This window comes from Haematobia irritans, chromosome 4 (assembly GCF_050003625.1).
Source record: "Haematobia irritans isolate KBUSLIRL chromosome 4, ASM5000362v1, whole genome shotgun sequence".
NCBI classification, from domain to species: domain Eukaryota; kingdom Metazoa; phylum Arthropoda; class Insecta; order Diptera; family Muscidae; genus Haematobia; species Haematobia irritans.
Window position 1 is genome coordinate 191165967 of NC_134400.1, and position 19103 is coordinate 191185069.

Consider the following 19103-nt stretch of genomic DNA (forward strand, 5'->3'; position numbering starts at 1 on the left):
TTTCTTCTGGCTTCGAAAGTTTTGTAAATTTGTGAAAGTAATTGATTATATAACGCAATTTTCTTCCTATATATACAAATACAGCGTTACTATTTTTTGCGAATAACTCTTCAAAATTGTTCGAAAATTTTTAGTAAGCAGTTAAATTTCGCATACACTTATCAGTTTGTTCATCTTTGCAAAGTTTTGTCGTATCGAAATTTTTGACTTAAGACCCCAAACTGAGTAAAATGGAGAAAATTATTCGAGAAAAATTTGCCAACAGCATTAATGATTTAAATGATTTTGAGAGCATTTATGCTGTGGCAAAAACTACTGAAAACATTCGGGAACTTGAAGCCCTAAGAGCAGAAGTTGAGACCCTATGGACAAACGTTAAAAAATCATATTTGGATTGTCGCGATTACGTTCCACAAGGGGATGAACAGGCAATTGACAAATCAAAACTTCGTACCCACTATAGTGAGGCAATGTCGTCATATAAACGTGTTCTGAGTGCAATTAATGCGGATATAATCGCCTTAAAAGATCAGGTTTCCAAAGAAAAGGAAGAAAGGCAATCGTTTGGGACCCCTCCTACTACTAGTGATTTTTCAACAGCATTAAGACTGCCTCCCTGTGACACAGACATTTTCAGAGGGGGATATTCAGCGTGGCCATCTTTTAGGGATTTATTTTCCGCCATCTATATTAACAACTCTCGACTCAGCAATGTCGAAAAACTTTTCCACTTGACCCAAAAAACATCTGGTGAAGCAAGGGAAATAATTAATAATGTTCCACTCACAAACGACGGGTTTACATTGGCATGGAAAAATTTGAAAGATCGTTACGAGAACAAAAGAATGCAGGTTAATGAACAATTGAAAATAATTTTTAATTTACCAAATGTTTCTGTCGATTCAAGTCAATCGGTTCAAAAGCTGCAACGGACAGTAAATACTTGTATTCAAACCTTAGAAACATTGGATATAGAAGTCAAGCAATGGGACCCAATCTTAATTTATCTTTGTTCTGCAAAATTGCCAAGACCCTTTCTAGAAGAATTCGAAAGTTCTTTAGAGGATTGCAAGACTCTTCCAACTTGGCATCAATTCGATCTTTTTTTGACTCATAAATTTAAAACTCTCGAGTCAGTGGGAAATATAAAGCCAATTTTCAGTAGGCAAAACCAGGATAAGTCCGAAAGCCATCGTTATAAACCAGATAAAGGGAAATTTATCAATAGTTTTCAAACGAACGTCTCACGAAAAACCCAACACACTGGGGGTAAAAATAGGTTCGATTCCAAATTGTCGTCCGGAAAACAAAATCAAAACAGACAAACTTGTCCACTTTGTAAAGAAAGGCATTTTATTCGGGATTGTCCGAAGTTTATTGAAAAAACTGTGAACGACAGAATTCATGTGGTTAAAATTTCACATCTTTGTTATAATTGTCTTTCGTCCAATCATGGCATTAAAGACTGTAAAAGCAATTACACTTGTCGGGAATGTAACATGCGGCATCACACAATGTTACACAAGGGAACCGAAATCCAATCTAGTAGTCATGACCCAATAAGAGACGTAGTACGACCTAGTATTAGTGCTTCGGCTTTAACAACACAAATACAGTCCACTCCAAACATGGAAAACAACATTACAACTTTGACCCTTCAAGATGATCAAACTTGTGCGTATCATCCCAGGGGTACATTACTTTTCACGGCTTTGGTCCAAATCGAATCTCGCGGACAATTGTTTGATGCCAGAGCGATCATTGACTCTGGATCTCAATCCACTTTCATATCTGAAAAACTTAAAAATAAACTGTGTTTGCCAACTAGACGAAATTTAGTACATATTACAGGAGTTAGTGAGATGTTGGCAGAAACTTCTACAAAAGCTTGTCTTTTCAATTTACATTCTCGTCTAGACCCTAGTTTTCATTTAGAAGTTTGGGCTCCTGTTTTGCGGACCCTTCCCTCAAATTTACCAGCACAAAACCTAGATTTATCACAACTTAGGGATGTTGTCAACCTTGAATTGGCAGATCCAAAATTCTACATCAGTCAACCCGTTGATCTTCTAATTGGAATGGATATAGGACCCTTAATTTTTGATATTGATACTCCTATGAAATCAATGGGCTCTTTATTGGCTCAACATACTGTTTTTGGGTGGATTGTTGGTGGTCCAATAATTCAAGAAAAGGGGAACAAGCACCGAATTTCTTTACATAACACTGTTTCCATTGAAAATATTCTCACTCGTTTTTGGGAGGTGGAGGAAATCCCAAAAAAGATTTTGAGATCAGAAGATGATGCATTTTGCGAATTAAACTTCAAAAACACTACAAAGCGTAATGAACAGGGCAGATATATTGTGACCCTCCCATTTAAAAGTTGTGAAGAGTTAGGAAATTCTCGAAATATCGCAATGGCACAATTTTTCCGAATGGAGAGGAAGTTAATGAAGACCCCTGAGATAAAGGCACAATATGACCAAACAATTTTAGAATATGTGGAGCTTGGACACATGAGAAAAATTTCGCATCAAGAAATCGCTAAGACTCCGAATTATTATTTGCCGCATCATGCGGTAATTAAGCCTGATCGGTTGACAACGAAACTTCGGGTGGTTTTCAACGCTTCATGCCCTTCGTCAAACAAGCGAAGTCTCAATGATAATTTGTTTGCGGGACCCATTCTCCAGCAAGATCTTGTATTACAAATTTTGAAATGGAGATTCTTTAAGTATGTTTATAGTGCGGATGTCACAAAGATGTACAGACAAATACTGCTCGACAGAAATCAGACAAAATATCAGCGTATACTTTTTAGAAAATCTCCCACAGACCCCTTAGAAGACTTTGAACTCTTAACAGTCACTTTTGGAGTTAACTGTGCTCCATTCCTTGCAATCCGGACACTTCTTCAACTTGCAGAAGATGTGGCAGACACATATCCGCTTGCGTCAAAAATTATACGGGAGAACTTATACGTTGATGATGTTTTAGCTGGCGCGCACACTGTTGAAGACGCTATTAAATCTCGTAAAGAGCTAATTCTAGCCTTGGACTCTGCGGGTTTTCAGCTAATGAAGTGGACGTCTAATAATCACAACGTTATTCAAGATTTGCCTTCCGAACAAGTGCTTCCACTTAATTGGTTGGATTTATCTGAGGATTCATCAACCAAGACACTAGGAGTTAGGTGGAACATATCGGGGGATTATTTCACATTTAATCAGCCAACCATGGATGTTAGGCAAAACTACACCAAAAGAGAAGTTTTATCTTCTATTGCAAAATTATTTGACCCGTGTGGATGGTTAGCTCCAGCAATTGTGATAGCCAAATTGGTTATGCAGCAAATATGGCTGGACAAAATCGACTGGGATGACCCTTTAAAGACAATTACTCTCATGAATTGGCAAAATTTCGTAAAAAATAGCGGCGCTATTAATTCTGTCAAAATTCCTAGATGGATTAAATTTATCCCTAGTTCAAAAATAGAGATTCACGGTTTTTGCGATGCATCCGAGAGTGCATATGGGGCAGCTTTATATATTAGGGTCGAACTCCAAGATCACAAAGTTGAAACTCATCTGATTGCTGCTAAGACCCGCGTGGCTCCAATTAAAAAGATTTCTTTGCCCCGACTCGAGTTGTGCGGAGCAGTTTTGCTTTCTAAATTAGCATCAACAACCATTACAAATCTTCAAATCTCAAATTACTCAACTCAATTTTGGACAGATTCTACAATCGTGTTAGCGTGGTTAAAGAAGCCTCCCTGTGCGTGGAGTACATTTGTGGGAAATCGTGTTTCTGAAATTCTGGAAAATGTTGGCAATGATAAATGGCAACATGTTGACTCCAAAGATAACCCAGCTGATGTGGCTAGTAGAGGTTGTACGCCTTCTGAATTAGAATCACATCATTTATGGTGGCATGGGCCACAATGGTTGAAGTTACCTAGAGACAGATGGCCGAAATTTGAAATTTTGGGAGACACAAATTTAGAATCAAAGACTGTGAAGGTTTTAACTGCTTCCACTTTTGAAGACCCTTTGGAGCGATTCTCTTCACTACCACGCGCTTACAGGGTAATGAGTTATGTTTTACGGTTTTGGAGAAACACTGGGCAAAATAGATCACATCTTAGAATTTCGACCCAGGAGATAGCTCCAGAAGAAATTCAAGAAACAAAACGACGGTTGCTCATTATGACTCAAAGTCAATATTTGGCACATGAGTACACGAATTTAGTAAATAATATCAAAATTCCGTCTACCAGTAGTTTGCTAACAATGAATCCATTTATTGACTCACACGGGGTTATGCGGTCCAACGGACGACTTGTACAGTCACCCGTTCTAAGTTATAATGAAAGACATCCTATTCTTTTGCCATATGATGCTCGGTTCACACAACTTTTGGTAGAGTTTACTCATAAAGTTACTCTTCATGGTGGTAATCAACTTATGACTCGTGTTTTGAGATCGGAATTCTGGATATTCCGATTAAAACCTTTGGTGAAGAAAGTGATACATAACTGTAAGACTTGCATTTTATTTAAACGACACACACAATCTCAGATAATGGCCTCACTTCCACCTGAACGTACCTTTCTTTCCCGACCATTTACTAACACAGGGGTGGATTTTGCAGGGCCTTTCAATATTAAGAACTATAAAACGAGGGTCTGTTTGATAACAAAGGGCTATATATGTATCTTCGTATGTTTTGCAACAAAGGCTGTTCACTTGGAAGTCACAAGTGATTTATCGTCTCAATCTTTTCTTGCGGCTTTTTCGCGATTTATTGCTCGAAGAGGTTGTCCGTCATGTATCTACTCCGATAATGGGAAGAATTTTACTGGAGCTGCAGAACTTCTCCGAAAAGATCGCCTTCAGTTTCTAAAAACACTTCAGACCCAAACTTTGCAACTGTATTCTAATAATAATCTTATCTGGAAATTTATACCCCCTGGCGCCCCCCACATGGGCGGTTTGTGGGAAGCGGGTGTGAAATCTCTGAAAACCCACTTACGAAAATTTATTCCCAGTATGAGCTTCACTTTTGAAGAATTGTCCACGATTCTAGCTCGTATAGAAGCTTGCATGAATTCTAGGCCTTTACATAAAGCGAGCGACGACCCTAATGATTTTTCACCTTTGACTCCTGGCCATTTTTTAATCGGTAACTCCATGTTGGCTCCGGCAGAGCCCGATATTTCTGGCCAGGATGTAACTCTCGCAAACCGATGGCAACGCCTCAAAATTATATCACAATATTTTTGTATGCGGTGGAAGTCAGAATATCTCAATGATTTGCACCGTCGAACCAAATGGAAATACCAACAAGACAATCTTAAAGAAAATGATCTCGTTGTCATCAAAGATGACAGGTTTCCTCCAACCGAATGGGCAATGGGTCGTATCGAAAAAACTTATCCAGGAACAGACCAAAATACTCGAGTAGTTGACATACGAACATCTAGAGGGACAATAAGTAGACCCATCACCAAAATTGTCAAACTATTTTCCGCCTGACTATGCGTGTGCTCTATAGTCAGCTTAGCATGGTACTCGCAGCATTTTTTATTTTCAGACATGGCAGCATATTTACCAGCAGTGGAAAACCAGGGCGTTGAGCGTAGAGGTCGGCAAGACAGATCTAGGGAGCGTCAGTCGGCAGTACGACGACAACGATCCACTAATCGCGGTGACAATCATGTTGACTGGCGTGGCCGACCAACCAGCTGGCAGTACTCGTGCGGTCTCTGCCAAGAGGATCATGCCATTAGCTCATGTCCTCGTTTTAGAGAAAAATCGGCAAGGCAGAGATATGAAACGGTCGAACGACGAGGGTATTGCCGAAATTGCCTGGCCAGAAGTCATTTAGCCCCAGATTGTCAGTCGCTGAGTGGGTGTCGCCAGTGTAATCTGCGTCACCATACTCTTTTGCATGGGGCCCCACAACTTGAAGACCCGTTGCGACCAGCCCATCTATTTGGCCCTCCAGCTTCCGTAGTGGTACAACCAGCTGCAGATGCGTTACCACCGGTGGACAATGCTCCATTCAGGTGGGACTTAGTTTTCGTGCCTACTGCCATGGTACGAATTTCAGAAAATGATGTCGATCGCTATACTACAGTAAGAGCGTTAATAAGCCAGTCAACAACTATGTCAAGAATCGCCTACTCAACATTCCGTCGTATTGGGCTTCGATCATTCAATTACCGTGGCCAGAGGTTTACAACATTCAGATTAATGCCTCGAAGTACCAGTGGCACGTGGGCTTTGCGAATAAATGCACTGATTACCAATGAACTTCCGACCCGACCCTATTCTGACCCAATAATTGATGACCCTACAAGAGATCTGGCAACCGACACTCTCGCCGACATGGACCCACGCTCAAATTCCCCAATTGATCTAGAACTTGGTGCCGACGTGTATCCTGCTTTGAGAAGAGATGGTCATGTGTTTACCGGCCTTGGAGACGTTCATGCATATCAAACCAATCTTGGATATGTGTTCGCTGGGCCCATCAGAAACATGCCGAGAGAATAAAATCATCATAAAATTCACTTTGAGTCACACATGTCACGGGGGGGCTGGATGTTTAGCGTTGTGCTAAAAATTTAGTCAGTATTGTAAATATGGGGGTTGCTATAAATTTACTCAACACTGTACATAGCGGTTTGCTGATTGACATATCGATCAGTGTATGAGTGGCCACTACACCGTCTCACTGCAGTTGTTGTTGTTGTCCATTTGCTGAATAATGACAACAATGACGATTGCAGTGACGTTTGATAAATCTTCAGTTCAGTTCTTTTTGATCGTTTATTAAAACCGCATCCCCCCGTGACCGTGAAGTGGAAAGTTAATTATACTAAAATATCAAAGTGAAAAACCCTGTAAAAAGTAAAAAAAAAAAGGAATAATAAAACAATATAATACTTACCAGCTAAAAGTGTATAAAACAGAACATTGTGAAAAAATCAAAATCACATTAAATAAAATACGTGTAAAAACAGACTAAAACTAAACTTGTAAAATCATAAAATAATTGTGATAAAATAAGTTAAACCTGGACTAAAACCAAAAATGAAATTTTAACCTAATATTGCACATTTTGTGTAAATAAATATTTGTAAATATTGCTCCTACATTTCATTTGATCTACCGTTAAAACCATTGTTATCCTCATATTAAATTAAATCATACTTACAAGGCTTTGTGAATTGTTATAAATCAATACACCTGGAAGAAAAATTATACTTACATTAACACAACCCATTGCTACTTACCTTACAACTTTGTAATGTACTGTAAAATATTAAAATTTTGTGAAAGTTGAACATTGCAATTGCCTTATACCTACCTTATACTTACCTTATACTTACCTTATACTTACCTTGTACTCACCCTATACTTACCTTTGAATTCAAATAAAATCTAAGCGGGAATTTGAACCAGAACTAAACTCGTGTCTTTTGGCATTCAAAACGAAAAAACTAAGGTTTGAACAAAAACAATATGAAAAACTTCTTTTGCCCATATCTCCTAAACTAAGCGTCCTAGAGCGAAAAGGGCTTTAATCCGTGACCACCCTCAAAAATTGAAATTTTCATCCAAATCCTAAAAAAATTGAAATTTTTATATGAAAAACTTCTTTTGCCCATATCTCCTAAACTAAGCGTCCTAGAGCGAAAAGGGCTTTAATCCGTGACCACCCTCAAAAATTGAATTTGTTACCCAAATCCTAAAAAAAATTGAATTTTTATATGAAAAACTTCTTTTGCCCATATCTCCTAAACTAAGCGTCCTAGAGCGAAAACGGCTTTAATCCGTGACCACCCTCAAAAATTGAAATTTTCATCCAAATCCTAAAAAAATTATATGAAAAACTTCTTTTGCCCATATCTCCTAAACTAAGCGTCCTAGAGCGAAAAAGGCTTTAATCCGTGACCACCCTCAAAAATTGAAATTTTCATCCAAATCCTAAAAAAATTGAAATTTTTATATGAAAAACTTCTTTTGCCCATATCTCCTAAACTAAGCGTCCTAGAGCGAAAAGGGCTTTAATCCGTGACCACCCTCAAAAATTGAAATTTTTATCCAAATCCTAAAAAAATTGAAAATTGAATTTTTATATGAAAAACTTCTTTTGCCCATATCTCCTAAACTAAGCGTCCTAGAGCGAAAAGGGCTTTAATCCGTGACCACCCCTCAAAAATTGAAATTTTCATCCAAATCCTAAAAAATTGAAATTTTTATATGAAAAACTTCTTTTGCCCATATCTCCTAAACTAAGCGTCCTAGAGCGAAAAGGGCTTTAATCCGTGACCACCCTCAAAAATTGAAATTTTCATCCAAATCCTAAAAAAAATGAAATTTTTATATGAAAAACTTCTTTTGCCCATATCTCCTAAACTAAGCGTGCTAGAGCGAAAAGGGCTTTAATCCGTGACCACCCTCAAAAATTTAAATTTTAACCCAAATCCTAAAAAAATTGAAATTTTTATATGAAAAACTTATTTTGCCCATATCTCCTAAACTAAGCGTCCTAGAGCGAAAAGGGCTATAATCCGTGACCACCCTCAAAAATTGAATTTTTACCCAAATCCTAAAAAAATTGAAATTTTTATATGAAAAACTTCTTTTGCCCATATCTCCTAAACTAAGCGTCCTAGAGCGAAAAGGGCTTTAATCCGTGACCACCCTCAAAAATTGAAATTTTCATCCAAATCCTAAAAAAAATGAAATTTTTATATGAAAAACTTCTTTTGCCCATATCTCCTAAACTAAGCGTCCTAGAGCGAAAAGGGCTTTAATTCGTGACCACCCTCAAAAATTGAAATTTTCATCCAAATCCTAAAAAAATTGAAATTTTTATATGAAAAACTTCTTTTGCCCATATCTCCTAAACTAAGCGTCCTAGAGCGAAAAGGGCTTTAATCCGTGACCACCCTCAAAAATTGAATTTTTTACCCACATCCTAAAAAAAATTGAAATTTTTATATGAAAAACTTCTTTTGCCCATATCTCCTAAACTAAGCGTCCTAGAGCGAAAAGGGCTTTAATCCGTGACCACCCTCAAAAATTGAAATTTTTATCCAAATCCTAAAAAAATTGAAATTTTTATATGAAAAACTTCTTTTGCCCATATCTCCTAAACTAAGCGTCCTAGAGCGAAAAGGGCTTTAATCCGTGACCACCCTCAAAAATTGAAATTTTCATCCAAATCCTAAAAAAAATGAAATTTTTATATGAAAAACTTCTTTTGCCCATATCTCCTAAACTAAGCGTGCTAGAGCGAAAAGGGCTTTAATCCGTGACCACCCTCAAAAATTTAAATTTTTACCCAAATCCTAAACAAAAAATTGAAATTTTTATATGAAAAATTTCTTTTACCCATATCTCCTAAACTAAGCGTCCTAGAGCGAAAAGGGCTTTAATCCGTGACCACCTTCAAAAATTGAAATTTTCATCCAAATCCTTAAAAAATTGAAATTTTTATATGAAAAACTTCTTTTGCCCATATCTCCTAAACTAAGCGTCCTAGAGCGAAAAGGGCTTTAATCCGTGACCACCCTCAAAAATTGAATTTGTTACCCAAATCCTAAAAAAAATTGAATTTTTATATGAAAAACATCTTTTGCCCATATCTCCTAAACTAAGCGTCCTAGAGCGAAAACGGCTTTAATCCGTGACCACCCTCAAAAATTGAAATTTTCATCCAAATCCTAAAAAAATTATATGAAAAACTTCTTTTGCCCATATCTCCTAAACTAAGCGTCCTAGAGCGAAAAAGGCTTTAATCCGTGACCACCCTCAAAAATTGAAATTTTCATCCAAATCCTAAAAAAATTGAAATTTTTATATGAAAAACTTCTTTTGCCCATATCTCCTAAACTAAGCGTCCTAGAGCGAAAAGGGCTTTAATCCGTGACCACCCTCAAAAATTGAAATTTTTATCCAAATCCTAAAAAAAGTGAAAATTGAATTTTTATATGAAAAACTTCTTTTGTCCATATCTCCTAAACTAAGCGTCCTAGAGCGAAAAGGGCTTTAATCCGTGACCACCCCTCAAAAATTGAAATTTTCATCCAAATCCTAAAAAAATTGAAATTTTTATATGAAAAACTTCTTTTGCCCATATCTCCTAAACTAAGCGTCCTAGAGCGAAAAGGGCTTTAATCCGTGACCACCCTCAAAAATTGAAATTTTCATCCAAATCCTAAAAAAAATGAAATTTTTATATGAAAAACTTCTTTTGCCCATATCTCCTAAACTAAGCGTGCTAGAGCGAAAAGGGCTTTAATCCGTGACCACCCTCAAAAATTTAAATTTTAACCCAAATCCTAAAAAAATTGAAATTTTTATATGAAAAACTTATTTTGCCCATATCTCCTAAACTAAGCGTCCTAGAGCGAAAAGGGCTATAATCCGTGACCACCCTCAAAAATTGAATTTTTACCCAAATCCTAAAAAAATTGAAATTTTTATATGAAAAACTTCTTTTGCCCATATCTCCTAAACTAAGCGTCCTAGAGCGAAAAGGGCTTTAATCCGTGACCACCCTCAAAAATTGAAATTTTCATCCAAATCCTAAAAAAAAATGAAATTTTTATATGAAAAACTTCTTTTGCCCATATCTCCTAAACTAAGCGTCCTAGAGCGAAAAGGGCTTTAATTCGTGACCACCCTCAAAAATTTAAATTTTCATCCAAATCCTAAAAAAATTGAAATTTTTATATGAAAAACTTCTTTTGCCCATATCTCCTAAACTAAGCGTCCTAGAGCGAAAAGGGCTTTAATCCGTGACCACCCTCAAAAATTGAATTTTTTACCCACATCCTAAAAAAAATTGAAATTTTTATATGAAAAACTTCTTTTGCCCATATCTCCTAAACTAAGCGTCCTAGAGCGAAAAGGGCTTTAATCCGTGACCACCCTCAAAAATTGAAATTTTTATCCAAATCCTAAAAAAATTGAAATTTTTATATGAAAAACTTCGTTTGCCCATATCTCCTAAACTAAGCGTCCTAGAGCGAAAAGGGCTTTAATCCGTGACCACCCTCAAAAATTGAAATTTTCATCCAAATCCTAAAAAAAATGAAATTTTTATATGAAAAACTTCTTTTGCCCATATCTCCTAAACTAAGCGTGCTAGAGCGAAAAGGGCTTTAATCCGTGACCACCCTCAAAAATTTAAATTTTTACCCAAATCCTAAACAAAAAATTGAAATTTTTATATGAAAAATTTCTTTTACCCATATCTCCTAAACTAAGCGTCCTAGAGCGAAAAGGGCTTTAATCCGTGACCACCCTCAAAAATTGAAATGTTCATCCAAATCCTAAAAAAATTGAAATTTTTATATGAAAAACTTCTTTTGCCCATATCTCCTAAACTAAGCGTCCTAGAGCGAAAAGGGCTTTAATCCGTGACCACCCTCAAAAATTGAAATTTTCATCCAAATCCTAAAAAAAATGAAATTTTTATATGAAAAACTTCTTTTGCCCATATCTCCTAAACTAAGCGTCCTAGAGCGAAAAGGGCTTTAATTCGTGACCACCCTCAAAAATTGAAATTTTCATCCAAATCCTAAAAAAATTGAAATTTTTATATGAAAAACTTCTTTTGCCCATATCTCCTAAACTAAGCGTCCTAGAGCGAAAAGGGCTTTAATCCGTGACCACCCTCAAAAATTGAATTTTTTACCCACATCCTAAAAAAAATTGAAATTTTTATATGAAAAACTTCTTTTGCCCATATCTCCTAAACTAAGCGTCCTAGAGCGAAAAGGGCTTTAATCCGTGACCACCCTCAAAAATTGAAATTTTCATCCAAATCCTAAAAAAATTTAAATTTTTTATATGAAAAACTTCGTTTGCCCATATCTCCTAAACTAAGCGTCCTAGAGCGAAAAGGGCTTTAATCCGTGACCACCCTCAAAAATTGAAATTTTCATCCAAATCCTAAAAAAATTGAAATTTTTATATGAAAAACTTCTTTTGCCCATATCTCCTAAACTAAGCGTCCTAGAGCGAAAAGGGCTTTAATTCGTGACCACCCTCAAAAATTTAAATTTTCATCCAAATCCTAAAAAAATTGAAATTTTTATATGAAAAACTTCTTTTGCCCATATCTCCTAAACTAAGCGTCCTAGAGCGAAAAGGGCTTTAATCCGTGACCACCCTCAAAAATTGAATTTTTTACCCACATCCTAAAAAAAATTGAAATTTTTATATGAAAAACTTCTTTTGCCCATATCTCCTAAACTAAGCGTCCTAGAGCGAAAAGTGCTATAATCAGTGCCCACCTTCAAAAATTGAAATTTTCATCCAAATCCTTAAAAAATTGAAATTTTTATATGAAAAACTTCTTTTGCCCATATCTCCTAAACTAAGCGTCCTAGAGCGAAAAGGGCTTTAATCCGTGACCACCCTCAAAAATTGAATTTTTTACCCAAATCCTGAAAAAAATTGAATTTTTATATGAAAAACTTCTTTTGCCCATATCTCCTAAACTAAGCGTCCTAGAGCGAAAAGGGCTTTAATCCGTGACCACCCTCAAAAATTGAAAATTTCATCCAAATCCTAAAAAAATTGAAATTTTTATATGAAAAACTTCTTTTGCCCATATCTCCTAAACTAAGCGTCCTAGAGCGAAAAGGGCTTTAATCCGTGACCACCCTCAAAAATTTAATTTTTTACCCAAATCCTAAAAAAATTGAAATTTTTATATGAAAAACTTCTTTTGCCCATATCTCCTAAACTAAGCGTCCTAGAGCGAAAAGGGCTTTAATCCGTGACCACCCTCAAAAATTGAATTTTTTACCCAAATCCTGAAAAAAATTGAATTTTTATATGAAAAACTTCTTTTGCCCATATCTCCTAAACTAAGCGTCCTAGAGCGAAAAGGGCTTTAATCCGTGACCACCCTCAAAAATTGAATTTTTACCCAAATCCTAAAAAAATTTAAATTTTTATATGAAAAACTTCTTTTACCCATATCTCCTAAACTAAGCGTCCTAGAGCGAAAAGGGCTTTAATCCGTGACCACCCTCAAAAATTGAAATTTTCATCCAAATCCTAAAAAAATTGAAATTTTTATATGAAAAACTTCTTTTGCCCATATCTCCTAAACTAAGCGTCCTAGAGCGAAAAGGGCTTTAATCCGTGACCACCCTCAAAAATTTAATTTTTTACCCAAATCCTAAAAAAAATTGAATTTTTATATGAAAAACTTCTTTTGCCCATATCTCCTAAACTAAGCGTCCTAGAGCGAAAAGGGCTTTAATCCGTGACCACCCTCAAAAATTGAAATTTTCATCCAAATCCTAAAAAAATTATATGAAAAACTTCTTTTGCCCATATCTCCTAAACTAAGCGTCCTAGAGCGAAAAAGGCTTTAATCCGTGACCACACTCAAAAATTGAAATTTTCATCCAAATCCTAAAAAAATTGAAATTTTTATATGAAAAACTTCTTTTGCCCATATCTCCTAAACTAAGCGTCCTAGAGCGAAAAGGGCTTTAATCCGTGACCACCCTCAAAAATTGAAATTTTCATCCAAATCCTAAAAAAATTATATAAAAAACTTCTTTTGCCCATATCTCCTAAACTAAGCGTCCTAGAGCGAAAAAGGCTTTAATCCGTGACCACCCTCAAAAATTGAAATTTTCATCCAAATCCTAAAAAAATTGAAATTTTTATATGAAAAACTTATTTTGCCCATATCTCCTAAACTAAGCGTCCTAGAGCGAAAAGGGCTATAATCCGTGACCACCCTCAAAAATTGAATTTTTATCCAAATCCTAAAAAAATTGAAATTTTTATATGAAAAACTTCTTTTGCCCATATCTCCTAAACTAAGCGTCCTAGAGCGAAAAAGGCTTTAATCCGTGACCACCCTCAAAAATTGAAATTTTCATCCAAATCCTAAAAAAATTTAAATTTTTATATGAAAAACTTCTTTTGCCCATATCTCCTAAACTAAGCGTCCTAGAGCGAAAAGGGCTTTAATCCGTGACCACCCTCAAAAATTGAAATTTTCATCCAAATCCTAAAAAAATTGAAATTTTTATATGAAAAACTTCTTTTGTCCATATCTCCTAAACTAAGCGTCCTAGAGCGAAAAGGGCTTTAATCCGTGACCACCCTCAAAAATTGAATTTTTTACCCAAATCCTAAAAAAAATTGAAATTTTTATATGAAAAACTTCTTTTGCCCATATCTCCTAAACTAAGCGTCCTACAGCGAAAAGTGCTTTAATCAGTGACCACCTTCAAAAATTGAAATTTTCATCCAAATCCTAAAAAAATTGAAATTTTTATATGAAAAACTTCTTTTACCCATATCTCCTAAACTAAGCGTCCTAGAGCGAAAAGGGCTTTAATCCGTGACCACCCTCAAAAATTGAAATTTTCATCCAAATCCTAAAAAAATTGAAATTTTTATATGAAAAACTTCTTTTGCCCATATCTCCTAAACTAAGCGTCCTAGAGCGAAAAGGGCTTTAATCCGTGACCACCCTCAAAAAGTGAAATTTTCATCCAAATCCTAAAAAAATTGAAATTTTTATATGAAAAACTTATTTTGCCCATATCTCCTAAACTAAGCGTCCTAGAGCGAAAAGGGCTATAATCCGTGACCACCCTCAAAAATTGAATTTTTACCCAAATCCTAAAAAAATTGAAATTTTTATATGAAAAACTTCTTTTGCCCATATCTCCTAAACTAAGCGTCCTAGAGCGAAAAAGGCTTTAATCCGTGACCACCCTCAAAAATTGAAATTTTCATCCAAATCCTAAAAAAATTGAAATTTTTATATGAAAAACTTCTTTTGCCCATATCTCCTAAACTAAGCGTCCTAGAGCGAAAAGGGCTTTAATCCGTGACCACCCTCAAAAATTGAAATTTTCATCCAAATCCTAAAAAAATTGAAATTTTTATATGAAAAACTTCTTTTGCCCATATCTCCTAAACTAAGCGTCCTAGAGCGAAAAGGGCTTTAATCCGTGACCACCCTCAAAAATTGAATTTTTTACCCAAATCCTAAAAAAAATTGAAATTTTTATATGAAAAACTTCTTTTGCCCATATCTCCTAAACTAAGCGTCCTACAGCGAAAAGTGCTTCAATCAGTGACCACCTTCAAAAATTGAAATTTTCATCCAAATCCTAAAAAAATTGAAATTTTTATATGAAAAACTTCTTTTGCCCATATCTCCTAAACTAAGCGTCCTAGAGCGAAAAGGGCTTTAATCCGTGACCACCCTCAAAAATTGAAATTTTCATCCAAATCCTAAAAAAATTGAAATTTTTATATGAAAAACTTCTTTTGCCCATATCTCCTAAACTAAGCGTCCTAGAGCGAAAAGGGCTTTAATCCGTGACCACCCTCAAAAAGTGAAATTTTCATCCAAATCCTAAAAAAATTGAAATTTTTATATGAAAAACTTCTTTTGCCCATATCTCCTAAACAAAGCGTCCTTGAGCGAAAAGGGCTTTAATCCGTGACCACCCTCAAAAATTGAAATTTTCATCCAAATCCTAAAAAAATTGAAATTTTTATATGAAAAACTTCTTTTGCCCATATCTCCTAAACTAAGCGTCCTAGAGCGAAAAGGGCTTTAATCCGTTACCACCCTCAAAAATTGAATTTTTTACCCACATCCTAAAAAAAATTGAAATTTTTATATGAAAAACTTCTTTTGCCCATATCTCCTAAACTAAGCGTCCTAGAGCGAAAAGGGCTTTAATCCGTGACCACCCTCAAAAATTGAAATTTTCATCCAAATCCTAAAAAAATTGAAATTTTTATATGAAAAACTTCTTTTGCCCATATCTCCTAAACTAAGCTTCCTAGAGCGAAAAGGGCTTTAATCCGTGACCACCCTCAAAAATTGAATTTTTTACCCAAATCCTAAAAAAATTGAAATTTTTATATGAAAAACTTCTTTTGCCCATATCTCCTAAACTAAGCGTCCTAGAGCGAAAAGGGCTTTAATCCGTGACCACCCTCAAAAATTGAATTTTTTACCCAAATCCTAAAAAAAATTGAATTTTTATATGAAAAACTTCTTTTGCCCATATCTCCTAAACTAAGCGTCCTAGAGCGAAAACGGCTTTAATCCGTGACCACCCTCAAAAATTGAAATTTTCATCCAAATCCTAAAAAAATTATATGAAAAACTTCTTTTGCCCATATCTCCTAAACTAAGCGTCCTAGAGCGAAAAAGGCTTTAATCCGTGACCACCCTCAAAAATTGAAATTTTCATCCAAATCCTAAAAAAATTGAAATTTTTATATGAAAAACTTCTTTTGCCCATATCTCCTAAACTAAACGTCCTAGAGCGAAAAGGGCTTTAATTCGTGACCACCCTCAAAAATTTAAATTTTCATCCAAATCCTAAAAAAATTGAAATTTTTATATGAAAAACTTCTTTTGCCCATATCTCCTAAACTAAGCGTCCTACAGCGAAAAGTGCTTTAATCAGTGACCACCTTCAAAAATTGAAATTTTCATCCAAATCCTAAAAAAATTGAAATTTTTATATGAAAAACTTCTTTTGCCCATATCTCCTAAACTAAGCGTCCTAGAGCGAAAAGGGCTTTAATCCGTGACCACCCTCAAAAATTGAAATTTTCATCCAAATCCTAAAAAAAATGAAATTTTTATATGAAAAACTTCTTTTGCCCATATCTCCTAAACTAAGCGTGCTAGAGCGAAAAGGGCTTTAATCCGTGACCACCCTCAAAAATTTAAATTTTTACCCAAATCCTAAACAAAAAATTGAAATTTTTATATGAAAAATTTCTTTTACCCATATCTCCTAAACTAAGCGTCCTAGAGCGAAAAGGGCTTTAATCCGTGACCACCCTCAAAAATTGAAATGTTCATCCAAATCCTAAAAAAATTGAAATTTTTATATGAAAAACTTCTTTTGCCCATATCTCCTAAACTAAGCGTCCTAGAGCGAAAAGGGCTTTAATCCGTGACCACCCTCAAAAATTGAAATTTTCATCCAAATCCTAAAAAAAATGAAATTTTTATATGAAAAACTTCTTTTGCCCATATCTCCTAAACTAAGCGTCCTAGAGCGAAAAGGGCTTTAATTCGTGACCACCCTCAAAAATTTAAATTTTCATCCAAATCCTAAAAAAATTGAAATTTTTATATGAAAAACTTCTTTTGCCCATATCTCCTAAACTAAGCGTCCTAGAGCGAAAAGGGCTTTAATCCGTGACCACCCTCAAAAATTGAATTTTTTACCCACATCCTAAAAAAAATTGAAATTTTTATATGAAAAACTTCTTTTGCCCATATCTCCTAAACTAAGCGTCCTAGAGCGAAAAGGGCTTTAATCCGTGACCACCCTCAAAAATTGAAATTTTCATCCAAATCCTAAAAAAATTTAAATTTTTTATATGAAAAACTTCGTTTGCCCATATCTCCTAAACTAAGCGTCCTAGAGCGAAAAGGGCTTTAATCCGTGACCACCCTCAAAAATTGAAATTTTCATCCAAATCCTAAAAAAATTGAAATTTTTATATGAAAAACTTCTTTTGCCCATATCTCCTAAACTAAGCGTCCTAGAGCGAAAAGGGCTTTAATTCGTGACCACCCTCAAAAATTTAAATTTTCATCCAAATCCTAAAAAAATTGAAATTTTTATATGAAAAACTTCTTTTGCCCATATCTCCTAAACTAAGCGTCCTAGAGCGAAAAGGGCTTTAATCCGTGACCACCCTCAAAAATTGAATTTTTTACCCACATCCTAAAAAAAATTGAAATTTTTATATGAAAAACTTCTTTTGCCCATATCTCCTAAACTAAGCGTCCTAGAGCGAAAAGTGCTATAATCAGTGCCCACCTTCAAAAATTGAAATTTTCATCCAAATCCTTAAAAAATTGAAATTTTTATATGAAAAACTTCTTTTGCCCATATCTCCTAAACTAAGCGTCCTAGAGCGAAAAGGGCTTTAATCCGTGACCATCCTCAAAAATTGAATTTTTTACCCAAATCCTGAAAAAAATTGAATTTTTATATGAAAAACTTCTTTTGCCCATATCTCCTAAACTAAGCGTCCTAGAGCGAAAAGGGCTTTAATCCGTGACCACCCTCAAAAATTGAAATTTTCATCCAAATCCTAAAAAAATTGAAATTTTTATATGAAAAACTTCTTTTGCCCATATCTCCTAAACTAAGCGTCCTAGAGCGAAAAGGGCTTTAATCCGTGACCACCCTCAAAAATTTAATTTTTTACCCAAATCCTAAAAAAATTGAAATTTTTATATGAAAAACTTCTTTTGCCCATATCTCCTAAACTAAGCGTCCTAGAGCGAAAAGGGCTTTAATCCGTGACCACCCTCAAAAATTGAATTTTTTACCCAAATCCTGAAAAAAATTGAATTTTTATATGAAAAACTTCTTTTGCCCATATCTCCTAAACTAAGCGTCCTAGAGCGAAAAGGGCTTTAATCCGTGACCACCCTCAAAAATTGAATTTTTACCCAAATCCTAAAAAAATTTAAATTTTTATATGAAAAACTTCTTTTACCCATATCTCCTAAACTAAGCGTCCTAGAGCGAAAAGGGCTTTAATCCGTGACCACCCTCAAAAATTGAAATTTTCATCCAAATCCTAAAAAAATTGAAATTTTTATATGAAAAACTTCTTTTGCCCATATCTCCTAAACTAAGCGTCCTAGAGCGAAAAGGGCTTTAATCCGTGACCACCCTCAAAAATTTAATTTTTTACCCAAATCCTAAAAAAAATTGAATTTTTATATGAAAAACTTCTTTTGCCCATATCTCCTAAACTAAGCGTCCTAGAGCGAAAAGGGCTTTAATCCGTGACCACCCTCAAAAATTGAAATTTTCATCCAAATCCTAAAAAAATTATATGAAAAACTTCTTTTGCCCATATCTCCTAAACTAAGCGTCCTAGAGCGAAAAAGGCTTTAATCCGTGACCACACTCAAAAATTGAAATTTTCATCCAAATCCTAAAAAAATTGAAATTTTTATATGAAAAACTTCTTTTGCCCATATCTCCTAAACTAAGCGTCCTAGAGCGAAAAGGGCTTTAATCC

General features: G+C 35.2%; 1 protein-coding gene across 1 annotated transcript; it reads left to right on the forward strand.

Annotated features, from left to right (window-relative positions):
• The first annotated feature begins 230 nt into the window (after positions 1-230).
• On the forward strand, positions 231-5537 carry LOC142235910 (uncharacterized). Its single transcript, XM_075307159.1, has 2 exons — positions 231-2153; positions 2445-5537. The coding sequence occupies exons 1-2, from the start codon at positions 231-233 to the stop codon at positions 5535-5537; spliced, it is 5016 nt and encodes a 1671-aa protein (XP_075163274.1).
• Positions 5538-19103: the final 13566 nt, after the last annotated feature.

Excerpts from the sequence above, each read along its gene's own strand:
- LOC142235910 (XM_075307159.1), top strand. The coding sequence starts at position 231 with ATGGAGAAAATTATTCGAGAAAAATTTGCCAACAGCATTAATGATTTA. Across the intron at positions 2,154-2,444 it reads CTTTATTGGCTCAACATACT|AGGAAGTTAATGAAGACCCC; the intron begins GTTTTTGGGTGG and ends TTCCGAATGGAG.